Genomic DNA, 16672 nt, shown 5'->3' with positions numbered 1-16672 from the left:
TGGGGCTTCGGTCTCCTATCGGAGGGAATTAGCCCAAATGTTCCTCCGGTACTTGGAGATGGCTGAGCCCAGCTTTGCGCCAAAAGATCTGAGCCGACATATGGAATTTGCACCAGTTCGATCCTGATGCTGCGTCCCGACTGAGGCTCCTGTCATGAAGTCACCTGCCAACTTTATTTTCTGCAGGGAAAAAATTACTTTCTCCTGGTCGGCCCCTTCTGGAATGGACTTCTCAACGTTAGCCGCCCCTGTAGTGATGGCTTTAGCTACTACAGCCGTGGTGATAGCCGGCCTACAAACACCTCCTGCTGTGGAGTAAGCTTCCCTCAGCTCTAGATCGATTTTACGACCGAGTACGTGCCGGAAGGTAACTACATCCTCAATCGGTAGGATAATGTGCCTAGCGAGTTGCATTAAAAATGAATCGGCCGTAGGCGCGTTGTGACAGAAGAGGGAGCTGGACGCCGGCTGGCGCCCCTCTATCTCCGAGAGGGTCTCTGAAGCCTGAGTGTAATGGCCGGTGAAGCCCCTCTGGCATCCCATTCCTTCTCCTTGGTTGCTTTGTTGAAGCAAAGGCGGTAAGCCGATTATCTGGCAAGACTGGAGCCCCGCATACTCAGCAAGCGTTTGCCATGGGGCGGGTATAATAGCTCCGTTCATGGTGGGATGAAGGTGATCGTCTGCGGTGAAACCGACTATGACGGGAGCGGCTGTGACGCGAACGGCTATGCTATGAGTGATGATAGCGAGAGGCGACCTTGAGCGACTTCTGCGTGACCTGCCGGAAGCATGGCTTGATCCCGTCTGCCGTGAACTTGCGTCTTGTGACCCGATGGGGCTACCAAAAAGTAGCGTTGGTGGTCAGGCTCTCTTTTGTCTCTTCTCTACTTACCACCTACTGGACGGCCTCTATACCTAGTAGTTAATGGTGGTCTGCGAGGGCAGTGACCCCCATGAGAAGATAGAAGAGACAGCCCAGAAAAAATAGGGAAGGGAGAGAAAGGGCGAGACGTTAAATATGTCCCCCCCCCCCCCAATGAATTTTATTTATTCATTAAGTATTAGAAAGTTATATTTTTTATTATTCTTTTTATTTTATTTTATTTTTTTTTAATAATTAATTATATATATTTTTTCCCCTTCATACATTTAAACTTCCCTTTATTTATTTATTTAGGCTGTAAAATACATTTGGGCCAGCTGGGCTGGGACATCAGTGTACCAACCTTTATTATTCTTCACTCTGGCAAGGCAGAGCAGCAAAACGACAGCTTCCAGTCACCACCGTAGGACTAAGTTTTTTTTTTTTTTTTTTTTTTAATTCGCCGCTGCCGTCGCGGCGCGGATGACGCGTTCGCGCATGCGCGGAAGCGTCCCGCTCGTCCGGCGCCATCTTGGAAGAGGGCAGAGGGGACAGGCGGCGTCATCGTTGTGCTGCGCGCATGCGCAGACAGGCGTGGAGGACGCGGTGGTGATGACACAATATGGGGGTGCCAGAGGAACCACAAGACTCAGCGAGAGCTGATGCAAAAAGGTACCGGATATAAAAACACTGTATGGCAGAAGTAAACATAAGTGGTGGTGACCCAGACAGTATGGGGGTGCCACAGCACACCGCCGAGAGAGCTGATCCAACACAAAGATACCAATATAAATAACCTTGATGGTAAATGCTTTACAAGGCTCGGCGAGAGCTGATGTAAAAAGGTACCAGATATAAATACAGACACTGCATGGCAGAAGTAAACATAGTGGGGGTGACCCAGACAGTATGGGGGTGCCATAGCACACTGCCGCAATATGAATTGATGGTAAATGCTTTAGAAAACAATACATTCATGACAGTACATAATGGAGAGGAAGAGGAGGAAAGTGGGGGTCACTGCGAGAATTGAAGCTTCTTTAAAGCTTGCTACAAATGTGCCAGATATTTCCATGAGCCCCTGAGACCACCAGAGCGGGGTTCCCACCATAAAGCTCATTTAGAGACTGTACAGGAGGGACTTCCAAACAGGAGAGGCATGAACCTGCTGGGGCGATGTGCGGTAAGAGGCATTACTTGCGTGTCCGTCCAATCCGTCAGGTGAGGATAAAAAAGAGAATGGTGCAGGGCGTCTCCCCTTCAAATTTATAGCTAACCAATCTTGTCAGGTTGTGGAGGCGGAGTCACAACCCAGTGTGTGTGCTGCCATGAATGCGTCAGGAAAGATTGTTAAAGCACATTGAAGTTATGTTATATGGGTGGTTTTGCTAACAATAGTGTAAGCAGAGTTCCTCTTTTAACTGTTATACTTCCATCATCCACTGCCAGGAAGAATATGAAATATTGCATTCAAGAGCATTTTCTTCCTTTCAGGTCATTTCACTTCATTTGAGTGTTTGTGGTTGCAAATAGCACAAGAAAAGACTATTAACCTTTGAGTTTTGCAGTGAGTAATTTTGGCAGTGATGTGGGATAAAGTCTGATCTTCCTGGCTTATTATATTCTGGCATGCTGCAAGGTATGTAATTTAGCAGTGACTAGCTTAGGCCTTTTATCCCTGACATGGTTGCCTGCAGCAACATTCCACAATGGATATTTAATTTAATATAAAGCGCATACTATTGTGGCTTCTCTATTAGGATCAAGATACAGTAAATCACGAAACAAGCTCGAGGACATATGTGATTGCAGGTGAAAAATGAGTAACATTTTCAGGAAAGTCTTACTACACACTAACAAACACGGAACCAAGAAACTCAAGCAGCAATGAAAGTTTTCCCAGCAATTATACTAGGACATGTTATTAGGCAAGATCTGATTAGTAGATTTGGTTCGTAAAGTACCAACAGATGTTTACTCTTAGCAGTGACAATAAAATCACCATAGAGGGTCCATGGACACTATGCATGTGTGTTCATGCAGCTCATTATTATGGATTATGCTGCTTTGTGTTAAGTTAGCCCATTCACTTCCGGTGAACCACAATGCATAACATTTGCAGTTTGGTGCACTGCAGTGCGGTTGCATTGCCTTCTACTGTAGTAGGCCTTAGGAGTACTATTCAAAATTAACAGCACTGAAATCCAATGCCGTTCATGCATTTTTGTGTGCGATATCACTTGGTTTACATCACATTACTGTAACTTATAAGCGTAAATAAGCCCTTTAGACAAACTGGATACTAGTATAAGTGATCTTGTAAACAGCATTTAGTTGCCAAATCGATGCTTGTGCAAGCTCCTGAAAAAAAAAATACTGGGTCCAGTCAATATTGGTTAAGCTTTGCTACTTTGCACAGTAACTTTAGACAGAGATGCACAATAGTTCAACAGTAAAAACACTGTGTAATTTGGTCACACACAGCCAGATCTGTCAATGAAAAGAAAATATCCAGTACGTAAAGTGTTACTAAACCCAGTGCTGTAATATGAAAATAGTTCACCCACCCCCCACAGTGCCCACAGCTTATAAATCATCTTCTTACAATAAAATACTGCCACCATATATTTTTTTGGATGATCTGTCTACCACGGTTACATGATAAGCTGCAGATTCTCCAGTGCTAAGAGTTCAGGAAGGAGGAGATTTCCACTGTAGCCTGTATACACACTCACATGTGTGATGTCAATATCATGTGACCTGGCTAGCTCTGAGAACAAGTGAGGCCTCGTACACATGACCGAGGAACTCGGCAGGCGAAACACATAGTTTTCCTCGTCGAGTTCTTGTTAGGCTTGTCGAGGAACTCGCCAAACCAATTTTCTCCATTCCCGTCGAGGAAAAAGAGAACATGCTCTATTTTTGGCTCGACGAGTTCCTCGACAGTTTCCTAGCTGAAAAATGTACACACGACCGGTTTCCTCAGCAAAAAAAATCTCCCAAGTTTCTTGATGGATTCTGCCAAGGAAACCAGTCGTGTGTACGAGGCCTGAGTGTTCTATTCAGCATAAAAAAACATGTGCAGGTCGGCTACTCTGCATGTATTAGCTGCCTTCCCCAGATAGACAGTGCAGGGAAGGAAGGATTTATGCATACAGCCTTTTTACACAATGCACAGGATTAACCCCTTAAGTTCCACAGTGAGTATAACAAGCATGCTATGCTGCATACACAGACTGATTTTACTGTTGTGGGTTTAGTAACACTTTAATTAAGACACACCTTTTTTTGCAACGTGTTTAAATTTTGCTCGCTGAAGTATTTAATTTCAGAAACAATGATTTTGGGGGTATTTATAAAAAACTGAAGAAATGAAAATGGTAATACGACTGGATTAGTTGCCCTTACTGACCAATTACATTTAATCTGGCATTCCCTAGGATACCAAACAAGGTATTTGGCTGATCTCATTGTGACATAACTCTGCATGTCTGCATCTCTTTTGTTTTAAAAATTAATCTTTCCAGAAAAAACCCCAAGGTATTCTCAGTGTTATTCTTGTACAATCAGAAAAAGGTTTGATATTTACAGTATACCACTGTAGTAATAGGCTAGATTACAAAATACTTTAAATTTCATTTTGTATTTTAAATTATAAATTAGGATTCACATATATAAATGCAGAGGCAAACCTTTGGTATCTGAACAACCCGTTATATAAAAAAAGTGTAGCTATAACAAACAATCTGACATTATCAAAAGGGAGGGAGAATGGTTAGTGTGGCTTTTGCAGGTGGTTTATGGTTTTAGGGAATATTGTGAAACTAAAGCAGATAAAGGCAAGTCCAGTCATAGAAATGTACAAAATAGCTTAAAAGAATATGGCTGTATGCCAAATAACCCATAAACACAAGTCATAATGCACAGAGCATACAATTTGATACTCTTTGCCTGAGATGACTCGTGGCTGTTGCCTAGTCTACAATTAAACTCAAAATATGACAAAAGGAGAGATGGTGAATTTATAAAGAAATGTTTGTGTATGCTATAAAAGACATGTGTCTTTTATGACAAAGTCTTTTGCAATCTAGCTAATATCACATGTCTTAGTTATAAATGTAGAGCTACAGTAATTCCAAAAAAATATGAAATATAGCTAATAGAATGGACAAATGGCATGGGGAAACATTATAGGCTATCTGTTATGTTTTATTTTTCTATTTTATTGTCTATAAAGAAAATCACTAAAAAAGCATTGCAATCACAATAAAAAATGCAGGGATCGTAGCTCCATTCAGTCCATATGGATGGCTTGGTCTAGGAAGCTACTCCATTCCTTTCTGACTGCACATCTTCACTTTGTATGTTGACATTTGTATCATCTTAAGCCTCGTACACACGACCGAGAAACTCGACGGGCGAAACACATCGTTTTGCTCGTCGAGTTCCTTGTTAGGCTGTCGAGGATCTCGGCGAGCCAAATTTCCCTATTCCCGTCGAGAAAAAAGAAGACATGCTCTCTTTTTGGCTTGACAAGATCCTCGACAGTTTCCTTGTCGAAAAGTGTACACACAAGTTTCTTGCTGGTTTTTGCCGAGAAACGTGGTCGTGTGTACGAGGCCTTAGAGCTAGTGGAGTTTACTAAAGAAAATACACTGTCCAATTTCCAAGGGAATTTCCCACAGAGCTTAGTAAATGTAAATGTTGTGAAATTTTACTTTACAAAGAATACCCAATCACATGTAAGGAAAAATAAAAAATAACTGTGCACCAAATTGGATGATGTAAGTCTGCAGAGCTTTACTCAGTTACTAAGCTCTGGGAAAAGTTCCCTTGCAAAGTGTAACGTCCCTTGCAAAGTGAACAGTCTATTTGCCTTTAGTTATTCAACCCCATTGCTTCTTTTGTATGTTACCCAATTGTTTAGCAAAAACAGTTTCTAAAACCTAAGATTTTTGCCTTAATTGTCAAACTTGCAGTGCATTTTTAAATGTATTCTAGATAGCAAGCTCAAATATATGTGAGTCCCAAAAATTTCTCTTTAAATTTATTGCTCATGAAGGTTTTATGAAATCGCAGAAGAGAATCATTGAATCTTACATGTGCTCAGAGATTGAATTAGTAGATATGGCTGACTTTCTCTTGTCATTGCTTACGTAATTGGGATAAGTTGTCATGATTGTTCCTTACTGACCAGATATATATGGGCAAAAAATGTAACTTTACCATTGGAATCTTTCTGGTCTGGATTAAACACAAGCCGACAGTTGTCTCTATCATCAGGGACACCATCATTGTCATCGTCTGAATCACAAGCATCTCCTCTGCCGTCTTTGTCATGGTCAGCTTGATTTGCATTAGGTATATAGGGGCAATTGTCCAAATTGTTTTGATAGCCATCTTCATCAATGTCTTCATTATTATCACACTGATCTCCCACAAGATCATTGTCCACGTCGGTCTAAAAGTAAACAGACATAGCTATTAAACTGGACAGAGAGTTGTCACAGAACACAGGGAATGTATGGTGTGAGTGCCACACAACTGGAGAATAATAAATGATTCTGAGAGGTTTTTATGGTACAAAGGAATGAGCAGATAGATAGTTAGAATTGAAAATATGGGTTTGTTAAATTTGTGGTCTTTCAAGTTAAATATCACTTACAATGTGAGCTACAGTGCATTCTTACAAGAGAATGTTATTGGAATGTCATGTAATATTTTTAGTGAGGTGAGAAGCACATATGACTGTCAAAAGTCAGTCTGCACTGCACATGATTGTGAGATCAGATAAATGTTTCAAAACCTTTACATTTTATTAACGGAATCTAACTCTGTATCTTCAGGTTTATTTTCAATGGAGAGGGGCGTTTTTGGAGTGTTTTTTTCAGCGCCCAAAAGCTGCTCCAAAGATGCTGCTTGCAGGACTTTTCTCAACGCCTTGCCAGTGCAACGCCTCAGTGTGAAAGGGCAAGGCGTTTTTACAGCGCTTTCAATTCATTTCATTGGAGAGGGGCGTTTTTGGAGCGTTTTTTTCAGCGCCCAAAAGCTGCTCCAAAGATTCTGCTTGCAGGACTTTTCTCAATGCCCCGCCAGTGCAACGCCTCAGTGTGAAAGGGCAAGACGTTTTTACAGCGCTTTCAATTCATTTCAATGGAGAGGGGCGTTTTTGGAGCGTTTTTTTCAGTGCCCAAAAGGTGCTCCAAAGATGCTGCTCAGTGTAAAAGGGTCCATTGAGATGCATGGAGAGCATTTTATGAGCGTTTTAATAGCGCTATTTTTAACGCTAAAACACTATAAAACCTCTTCAGTGTGAAAGGGGTCTAAACGATGCACTGGAGTGGTGTTAACTAGATTCTTGTAGTTTTTTTTCTGTATAGAGCCTCTATGTTATGCCACTTGGAGCTGAAAGCAGACATTCTTAAAACAATCCTTATCCAAAGCATGTTTGAACTTTACCTTTTTTGTCAGCAAGGGGAAATTAACACTGAAGGCCAGTAGGACAGCCTCCTGACTGGTTGTCACAATGATCATGTGATCAGAAGCCCATCCTACAGGCCATCCAATATTGCTGGGTTAATGATAGCTGTTCATCAACAGCGTGGTCATGGTTGTGGGGACGCTGATTGAGCAAGCTCCCAGCAGAACACAGTGACAAATGTATGGGTACAGCTAGCAGTAGAGGATTAATGAAAAAAGTATTTAATCTAGGGTGCATATGGTTTGCTACTATGCATTTCTTAAACACATTTTTAGGGATCTGGAATGCAGTGTTTGAATATTGAAGTGGAAATTCCAGAGTGGCGTGTTCTTGCATATCTTGCTGTTTTTACCATGCATTACTTGGTTTGCTTTTATTTCTCTACAAAATTCTCTCTGAAGGCATAATAAAATAATTCTCAACATGCCCCAAATTGATTTAGACATCATGCTCTTTTCTCTAAAAGTTGGCTAAGTTTGACTTTCTGAAATTTTGTATCTGTGTACACTAACTACTTATAACGTTTTAACAGTCCAAGTTTTACAGAGTAGGGAATTCTTGGCAGAAATTCAAATTTATTTAAATAAAATATATGTACTGTGTAAGGCGTATTTTCTGAAGAATTTCACCCTCACAGTTGAGCCTATATACAGTTTGGCCTTCTGCACTGTGGCTGTGTTTTGAAATATGAGACATGTTCTGGGTCAAAGCCATAGAAAACAAAGATCATGTCCTTTGATTGTGTCAGCTTTAGCTGGAACGTGAAGCCACTATTTTTTATGGCCATGGTGGGCTTGAGCACAGTCACAGTGCTGTGAGACATGAACACTGCCTGCCTCTGGTAAGACAATGGTAGTGAGGTCAGTGTTTCTCTTTTTTTCTGAGGGTTGTAAATGTTTTGTAATTTTTTTTATGAGCAAGATAGTGGAGGGGGATGGTATACCACTTCATGAGGAGGATGGTGAAGGTGGAGAATGGAGACTTTTGTAAAACTGACATACTCAATAAAGCAGAGTTTCTCAACCTTTTTACCTGGTAGGAACTCATTGCAAAAAGTTTGCGATCTTGTGGAACCCCTGAAATAATGTTCACATCTATAGCTTACAGAACATTGGTGTGATCAGTGAGCTGTTGCTATAATAACAATTATTTTTAGAACCTAATAAAATAATCAATATTAAATCATACAAGCAGGACCCCCTGATAGCTCCTGTATTGAATTGTATTGTAACTCTACTGTCTGAACTTGCATTACAATGTTCTGCACAAACTGTTGGTGCTATATAAATCCTGTATAATAATAATACCTATTTAATGTGAAACTTGTGCCTTCTGTTTTCTGTATAGATGCTCAATTCTGGATCCAACTTGAGATAAATAGTGTACAGGGAGGCATCAGGGTGGGATACAGGGGGAAAGAAGGGCACAGTACACAGGGGCAGGAGGGCATATTGCAAAGTGAAGGATGGCAATTTACATGAGGGAGGCAGAAGGCACATTACATGGGGGAATCAGGGCACCTTACATTGGAGAAGGGCAGATTATGTAGGAGCAGGGAACATTATGTGGGAACAGGGAACATTATGTTGGAACAAGGCACATTACGTGGGTGCAGGGAACAGTATGTGGGAGCAGAGCACATTACATGACAGCAGGGCACATTACTTGGTAGCAGAGCACATTACAGGGGATCAGGGCATATTACATGAGAGCAGGAACATTCCATGGGAGCAGAGCACATTGCATGGGAACAGGGCACATTATGGGGCACACAGCACACAGCAGGACACATTATGGGGCACACAGCAGGGCACCTTACATGGGGCACACAGCAGTGCACATTATGGGGCACACAGAAGAGCACATCTGGGTACTTTGTCGCTAAGCACTATATGACCATATAGTGTGACCAAACCCCCGTATTTTTTTGAATATGTTCAGGTGTTTTTAACTAGCCTTGCAGGATAAATGTCATTCTTGAATGTGTGCGCTGTAATCTGTTTTTGTACTGTTTGTTGGTCTTATAGCAGCACCATCTTGAATTTAAACGCATTTTAGGGTGTTCCCCCCAAGTATGTTTTTGTATATTGTAATAGACCCTGACCAGGTTTTTTTGGGCTGGAGCACCCCTCCCCCTCCTCATTACCTCGTATTAGTGGTCACCAGTGCATAGGAGGAATCCCTTCAGTTCTCCAACACAGATGAGTTTGGCTCCCATGGTTGAGACGCAGGATCTTTCATTCTATCACTAGGGTAGGACCCACTAATTGGGGTACTTTGTCGCAGTAAGTGGGCTTAGCACTGTATGACCATATAGTGTGACCATGGGAGCAAGGCAAAGTACACAAGAGCTGTACATGTGTCAGCAGAGGGGATGCAATCTACCCATCAGCTGCCTACAACTGATGGGTAGATCATGGTGGAACCCATTGGGACCTCTTGTTGAGCCCAACGGTTCTGTGAAACTCTGGTTAAGAAATCCTGCATTAACCCCCTTAGCGGTAAACCCGAGCGTGACTCGGGGTGGGTTTTTGATGTTAGGATCGGTATCCCAGAGTCACGCTCGGGGTGGACGTGTAGAGTGTGCAGCGGCGCAGCTTACCTGCTCGCTGAATCCACAGGCAAGTTACTTACCTTGTCCCTGGATCCAGCAATGCCACCCCGCTGTGTGAGCGAGCGGGTCCTCCTCGCTCGATTCACAGTCTCCCCGTGTGCCGCCGATCTCCGTTCCCTGCGACATTACGACGCACGGGGCGGAGAACGGCGCCAAATTCAAAAAAGTAAACAAACACTATACATACAGTATACTGTAATCTTATAGATTACAGTACTGTATGTAAAAAATACACACCCCCTTGTCCCTAGTGGTCTGTCCAGTGCCCTACATGTACTTTTATAAAATAAAAACTGTTCTTTCTCCCTGCAAACTGTAGATTGTCCAAAAGTGTCCCTTTATGTCAAAAATGGTTTTAGATCAGCTAGAAAACAGCGATAATAAATTATAATCACTTGCAGAATTGTGCGATATCGATTTGTGGGGAAATACGTCATAAAAAATAAAAGTAATGACAGCGACAATTCTGCAACTGAGCAAATTTCAGTGATTTTGAGTTGATTACATTATTGAATAATTTTTATTGTAATTATATTATTATTTGTTATAATTATTTATAATTATTTATTATATTATAATTTATAATTTTGTTTTAAAAAAAAAATCATACCCGGGATGCCTACAAGACTCTTGTTTGGTCAGATTTAAGTGAGCTATTCCTAAAAATTACAGACCTACAGTATAAAACGCCAAATTTCCTTGCAAAATAATTGTACCACTTTTGGTATGTAATTCCAGACAGAATCATACCGCCAGGGAGGTTAAAGAATCTATTTTTAAAGAGGCAAAATCAAAGTTATGCTGCTCTTTTATCATGTATTTGTTCAGCTATTCACTAAGTGGCAATTGTGGATCACCTGTTATTAGAGCGAACGCCAACAATTATAAAAACCATCAAGTAGTCATTCAATGTTAAAAAAAAAAAAAAAAAAACTTTTACAGATTATATGCAAATGCAAAGAGTGATATAGTTATTTGCATTGGCTATTTAAATCACCCCTGGTTCGCATGGCATTGCTAGTGTTAGTGCTTTAACCATATTACTTTTTGCCATGCAATCTTTTAAACTGGCAACTTCAGGAAAACACTACTTCTTTAAGACTAAAATCCCAAAGCACAATAGTTAACTGTGTTTTTGCTAAAAGTTTGTATGAAGTCTTTCAGAAAAGAAACACGAAGCTCTGAATTTCACATTGAACTGTCTTGCCCAAACAAAAGCCTCTAGCTATGAATGACTGCCATTGACGTTCATTGTGTTCAGCTATTCTGCCTGAGGGTGCAGTTCCATGTAATTCTGCATTCTCCAGCTTATGTCTGGATTAAATGAAAATTACCATACCTTGCTTCTGAAGTTCAGTATATTTGTGCCCATTGTTAATTAGCCTGAAATCCACTTTGCAATACCATTTAAGTCTATTCAAGCACATCGAAATGAGGAATTGTTTTGCTTTCTGCACTGCATACCTGGTCAGGATTGTGCATTAAAGGACAGTTGTCACACTGATCACCCACTCCATCCTTATCAGTGTCAGTCTGGTCTGTGTTGTACACATATGGACAGTTATCCAATTCATTTAAAATATCTAAAAGTAAACACATTAAAATTATCATTATATAGGTAAATAACTTATTTCATTATGTTTTTCTTTGCCATATACAAATAGGTTCTATTATATTCGGTATTTACAGTTGTATAAGGAGTACATAGGTAACTGCCATGGTGGAGTTAGGGCAATGCTTTTCAAGGTAGATGGTGTCAAGAACTGGACTCAACTGCTCAGAAAAAAAGGGGTCAAAACTGTCTTGAGAATAGTGGGATACTCTCAGACACATTTTATCGTTGTAGAGACAAATTTAACAGACAAAAAAAAAAGGATTCCAGGTATGGACATTTCTAGTTACATTGGTACAGCTTGGACCAATATCACTATGCATATACCATACCTGTGGGATCCCTCTAGAAGCTGGAAATTACTATAGTAGACACTGCTACTCCAGCGATCTCCATTAGCTTCTGGGTCCTGTGCCAATTGACTGACCGACTGAATTGTGAACACCAGAGTTCGCCCACTTGGCATGAGAGCTATTCAGAGATCACTTTGCATTTTCTTAATAAATGAAAAGCTTTCTCTGATTGGTGAAGAGGTGGGTGATGATGTCATAGTTGCCACCTCATTCTATCAGCAAATGCTTTCTATTTATTAAAAAAATGCAAAGCATTTTCTGAATGGCACCCATGCCTAGTGGGCTACCCACTATGTTTGCAAAGCAGCAAGGCAGTCACTTGGCACAGGACCTAGAAGCTAGTGGAGTGGAGTGGTGGTGCCAACTACAGTTCCAGGGGAACCCCAGGGGAATCCCACATGGTTATATTGGTTCAAGCTTAACCACTGTAAGTATGCAAAAAAATAATCATAGTGTACTTGGAATTTTTCTTTATCATGTATCTAAACCAAAAAATATTAAATTTAACTGGTCTTAAGATGTGGTGATTGCATTCATTTTTCAGTCAGGAGGAGGAGAAGAGAGGAGGAGAGAGGTGGCCGCTCACGCGAGCGCCGATTGGTGCTATGGAATTACACAGGTACACAGTGGCATTAAAAAAAAACACATACGCTGGGGACATTATTTAAGATAGCAGAGGGGATTGAAGCAATTTTATTGTGTTATGATAAGAGCAGGAGGGGAAGGCTGGGGAGTGGATAGAGTTGACAGGCAGGGAGGGGAGGGGGGAGAGGACAGGGAATAGCAGAGAGGAGAGCTCCAGATGACGGAGGCTTGTAAACTGACCACAGTGTCAGGGCTCAGCAGCCATGATAAACCGTGGTCAGTTTACAGGGGGGAGGACAGAACCAGGCAGGATCAGCCAGGTATTTTAGGTTATACATAGGGCCAAAATTCACAGCACAAGCACTGTGCTGTATAACATCCTAACAAGATTCATTTCTATTTTTATTAAGGGTTACAAACACTTTAATGTCTCAGAGGATTGGGAATAGTTTACAGAAGAACATTGTTTTATGCTTCCAGTTAATTTCACAGGAAGTGACAAAGACACTGCATTTCTGCCAAAATCAACAACCGGTATTTTCTGTGCTTGCCAAAAGTGTTCTTAGACCCCTTTCACACTGGGGCATTTTTCAGGCGCTTTGGCGTTAAAAGAAAAAAGTGCCTGTAAAGCGTCTGAAAGAAGCCTCATCTGCAATCCTAATGTGAAAGCCAGAGTGCTTTCAGAGCCCTTTCACACTGCCAGCACCCGAAAAACCCTGGTAAGGCTCAGCTAAGACCCCTTTCCTACTGGGGTGTTTTTCAGGCACTTTGGCGTTAAAAAACCTGCCTCAATGGGAAGGGGCGCTTTAGGAGCGGTGTATTCAATGCTCCTAAAGCGCTGCAAAGAAGCTGCTTGCAGGACTTTTTTTTGATGCCCAGCCAGCGCAGCGCCTCAGTGTGAAAGCACTCGGGCTTTCACAATGGGATTGCAGATGCAGCTTCTTTCAGGTGCTTTACAGTCGCTTTTTTTAACGCTAAAGCGCCTTAAAAATGCCCCAGTGTGAAAGGGGTCTTAACCTGAAAAGCAAAACAAATGCATCACCACATATAAAGGCTGATAAGTTGCAATATATAAAATGTATGTTCTTGGTTATAATTATCCTTTTGTATTTTAAATTTTTTAGGCATGTGGGGAAATATTTCACTTAAAAATAATATTTTTTAAAACTAAATAAAAACCATGCCATCAAAAATCTAAAAAGAAAAAATGTCTAATAAAACATGACAGATCTCATCCTACTGCAATACCGTTAATGAAAACAATGCTCATTTCTTCATTTCTACAGTGTTGGTAGATTTAATAATAAATAAAGTGACAACATGTGTCTTTCAAAATGTTCATTGTATAATAGAGACAAATGCTAAATCTAGCAATAGAATGTAGGTCGTGTCTGAATGATTATCTACTATTTCTAAGTTAATTAAAGTAATAAAAACAGAACTTTTAGCCCCCGTTCACACCGATGCAGTTTTAAAATTGTGCTGAAGTAGTGATTTGCACTGACACTTTGATTGCGGCTTGCGACTTCATTTAACAGAAGTCTATGCAAGTCGCAATGAAATCTGCAAAAAGTAGTGCAGGAACCTTTTTCATTATCGCTGTGCACATGAGTTGCTGAGTTGAACAGTTCCAGAGCCAGCAATGTGGCAATTTGGAACTGGCAAATCGCAGGGGCTTAATACAGATATTATCATATGCAGGGGGTATAGAAAAGAATCACCCCCTTTAAAATAATCACATTTTGTTGCTTTGCAGCCTGAAATGAAGACAGACATAGTTTTTGTTTTATCCAGCTATATTTAATAGTGCAACTTATAACACCAACATGTCAGGAAAAAAACACAAAAACAGAATCACTAAGTTGGAAAAAGGATCTCCCCCTTTATGTCAGTATATTGTTGGACCAGATTTTGCTTTGATTACAGCCTTTAGTCTGTTGCACATCTAGACTTTGCAATATTTGCCCACTCTTCTTTACAGAACTGTTCAAGTTCAATTAAATTTAATGATGACTGTTTGTGGACTGCAGTCTTCAAGTCCTTACACAGATTTTCAATGGGGTTTAAGTCTGAGCTCTGACTAGGCCATGCAAGGACATTCACATTTGTTTCCTTCAAACCACTGCATGGTCATTTTTGCTGCATGCTTTGGGTCATTGTCATGTTGGAAGGTAAACCTTATTTCCATTGACAACTTTCTGGCAGAGAGCAGTAGATTTTCCTCAAGAATTTGATGGTATTGTGCCACATTCATTTTTTCTTCTATCCTGACAAGTTCTCCAGTCCCTGCTGCAGAGAAACACCCCATAACAGGATATTACCACCTCCATGCTTTACTGCAGGAATGGTGTTATTTGGATGGTGAACTGTTTTGGATTTCCACCAGACATATTGTTTGGTGTTAAGGCCAAATAATTCAGTTTTAATCTTATCTGATCACTTTAAATGCACATTGAATATTCTGAGGCCACATAGAAAAAGGTTATGTTTAGATGAGACTAAAATATTTTTTTTTAGTGGGCAAATACTGAAAAGTCAGGATGTGCAATGTCAATAGAGACATATCCCAACAGACTAAAGGCTGCAATTAAAGCAAAAGGTGGTTCTGTTTTTGATTCTTTAGATTTTTTTTCTGACATGTTGGTGTTACTTTCACTTGGATGTTATAAGTTGCACTGGTAAATACAGCTGGATAAAACAAAAATGGTGTCTGTCTTCATTTCAGGCTGCAAAACAACAACAAGTGATTATTTTAAAGGGGGGGTGATTATTTTCTATACCCACTATAGTAATATAACAAGGTTTCCCAGCCCCGTTCCTTGTCTAGATTGCCACTGACTAAAATTAAAGTCCTTTTCTTTTTAAGGAAATCCTGCTAAAAGAGGATTTACTGACTGGTTAGGCTGTGACAACCATTCATGTTTTTTTTAAAGTCTTGTACCATCATATTAAATTGACCCTGTCACTACAGAGCCATACAAAAGTTAGCACCGCCTGTATATAAGATGCGCTATGCTTACCTGTGTGTTAAAATTCTGGTCTGTTGCTGTTCTCTGGTAGTTGCAGGTATCCAATACTTTTCTCTCAGGCCCCGTACACACGACCGAGTTTCTCGGCAGAATACAGCCAGAAACTCGATCGGAGCCGTATTCTGCAGAGAAACCCGGTGGTGTGTACACTTTTGGGCGAGGAAGCCGACGAGGATCTCGTCGGGCCAAATAGAGAACATGTTCTCTATTTCCTCGTTAGTCAATGAGGAAACTTGGCTCGCCGAGATCCTCGGCGGCTTCACAAGGAACTCGACGAGCAAAACGATGTGTTTTGCCCGTCGTGTTCCTCGGACGTGTGTACCGGGCATTACTGGTTCATATATCCTCTAGTGACATACAAGCCAGGAGGAGGAAACATTTTGCGTGGTGGAGCAAGCAGGCATTTGACACACCCAAAAGTGTCAGGCCTCGTACACATGATAGGTTAACCAGCGGACAACGGTCTGATGGACCGTTTTCATCATTCAAAACTGATCGTGTGTGGGCCATAGGTTATTTAACCATTGGTTAAAAAAAAGCCAACTTGCTTTAAATTTAACCAATGGATTCCTAACCGATGGGAAAAAAACGATCGTTAGTAGGCACAACCATCGGTTAATAATCCACGCATTCTCAGAAACAAGTCGACGCATGCTTGGAAGCATTGAAGTTCGTTTTTTTCAGCACGTCGTTGGGTTTTACGTCACCGCGTTCTGACACAATCGTTTTTTTAACCGATGGTGTGTAGGCGCGACGGACCATCAGTCAGCATCATCGGTTAACTGATGAAAACGGTCCATTGGTCCGTTCTCATCGGATGGACCGATCGTGTGTACGAGGCTTTAGACACCTGCAGTCACCAAAAACACAATAGTTTTAAGTATAGAGCATCTTCTGTTACAGGCTACACTTACTTTTGTTGTGACCCTGTATTGATAAGGTAATTTTAACTGATTTCACTTGCAATGGCTGAAAGGAGAACTGAGGGATAGGATGCAGCAGGACAACTTTCAAAAAAGTACAAATATGAGGTGTGAATATTTAATTCCCGGAATGCCCAGAAATCCCAGAATGCCCATGCCGTAGCACTATAGTGGTGACACACAGCCATTTGCACTCAAGCGTGTTCTGATATG

General features: G+C 41.0%; 1 protein-coding gene across 1 annotated transcript in view; it reads right to left on the bottom strand.

The window, feature by feature from the left end:
- The window catches only part of THBS2 (thrombospondin 2), a 179781-nt gene that overhangs the window by 20654 nt on the left and 142455 nt on the right, over positions 1-16672 (bottom strand). Inside the window, exons 16-17 of the mRNA XM_040350916.1 lie at positions 11422-11540; positions 6089-6323 (exon numbers count right to left, since the gene is read on the bottom strand). Coding sequence (XP_040206850.1) covers positions 6089-6323; positions 11422-11540 — 354 coding nt within the window. The remainder of the gene's footprint in view (positions 1-6088; positions 6324-11421; positions 11541-16672) is intronic.

This window comes from Rana temporaria, chromosome 4 (genome assembly GCF_905171775.1).
Source record: "Rana temporaria chromosome 4, aRanTem1.1, whole genome shotgun sequence".
Lineage (NCBI taxonomy): Eukaryota > Metazoa > Chordata > Amphibia > Anura > Ranidae > Rana > Rana temporaria.
The sequence above is the reverse complement of the archived record's forward strand: the minus strand, read 5'-3'. Positions and strand labels throughout refer to the sequence as shown.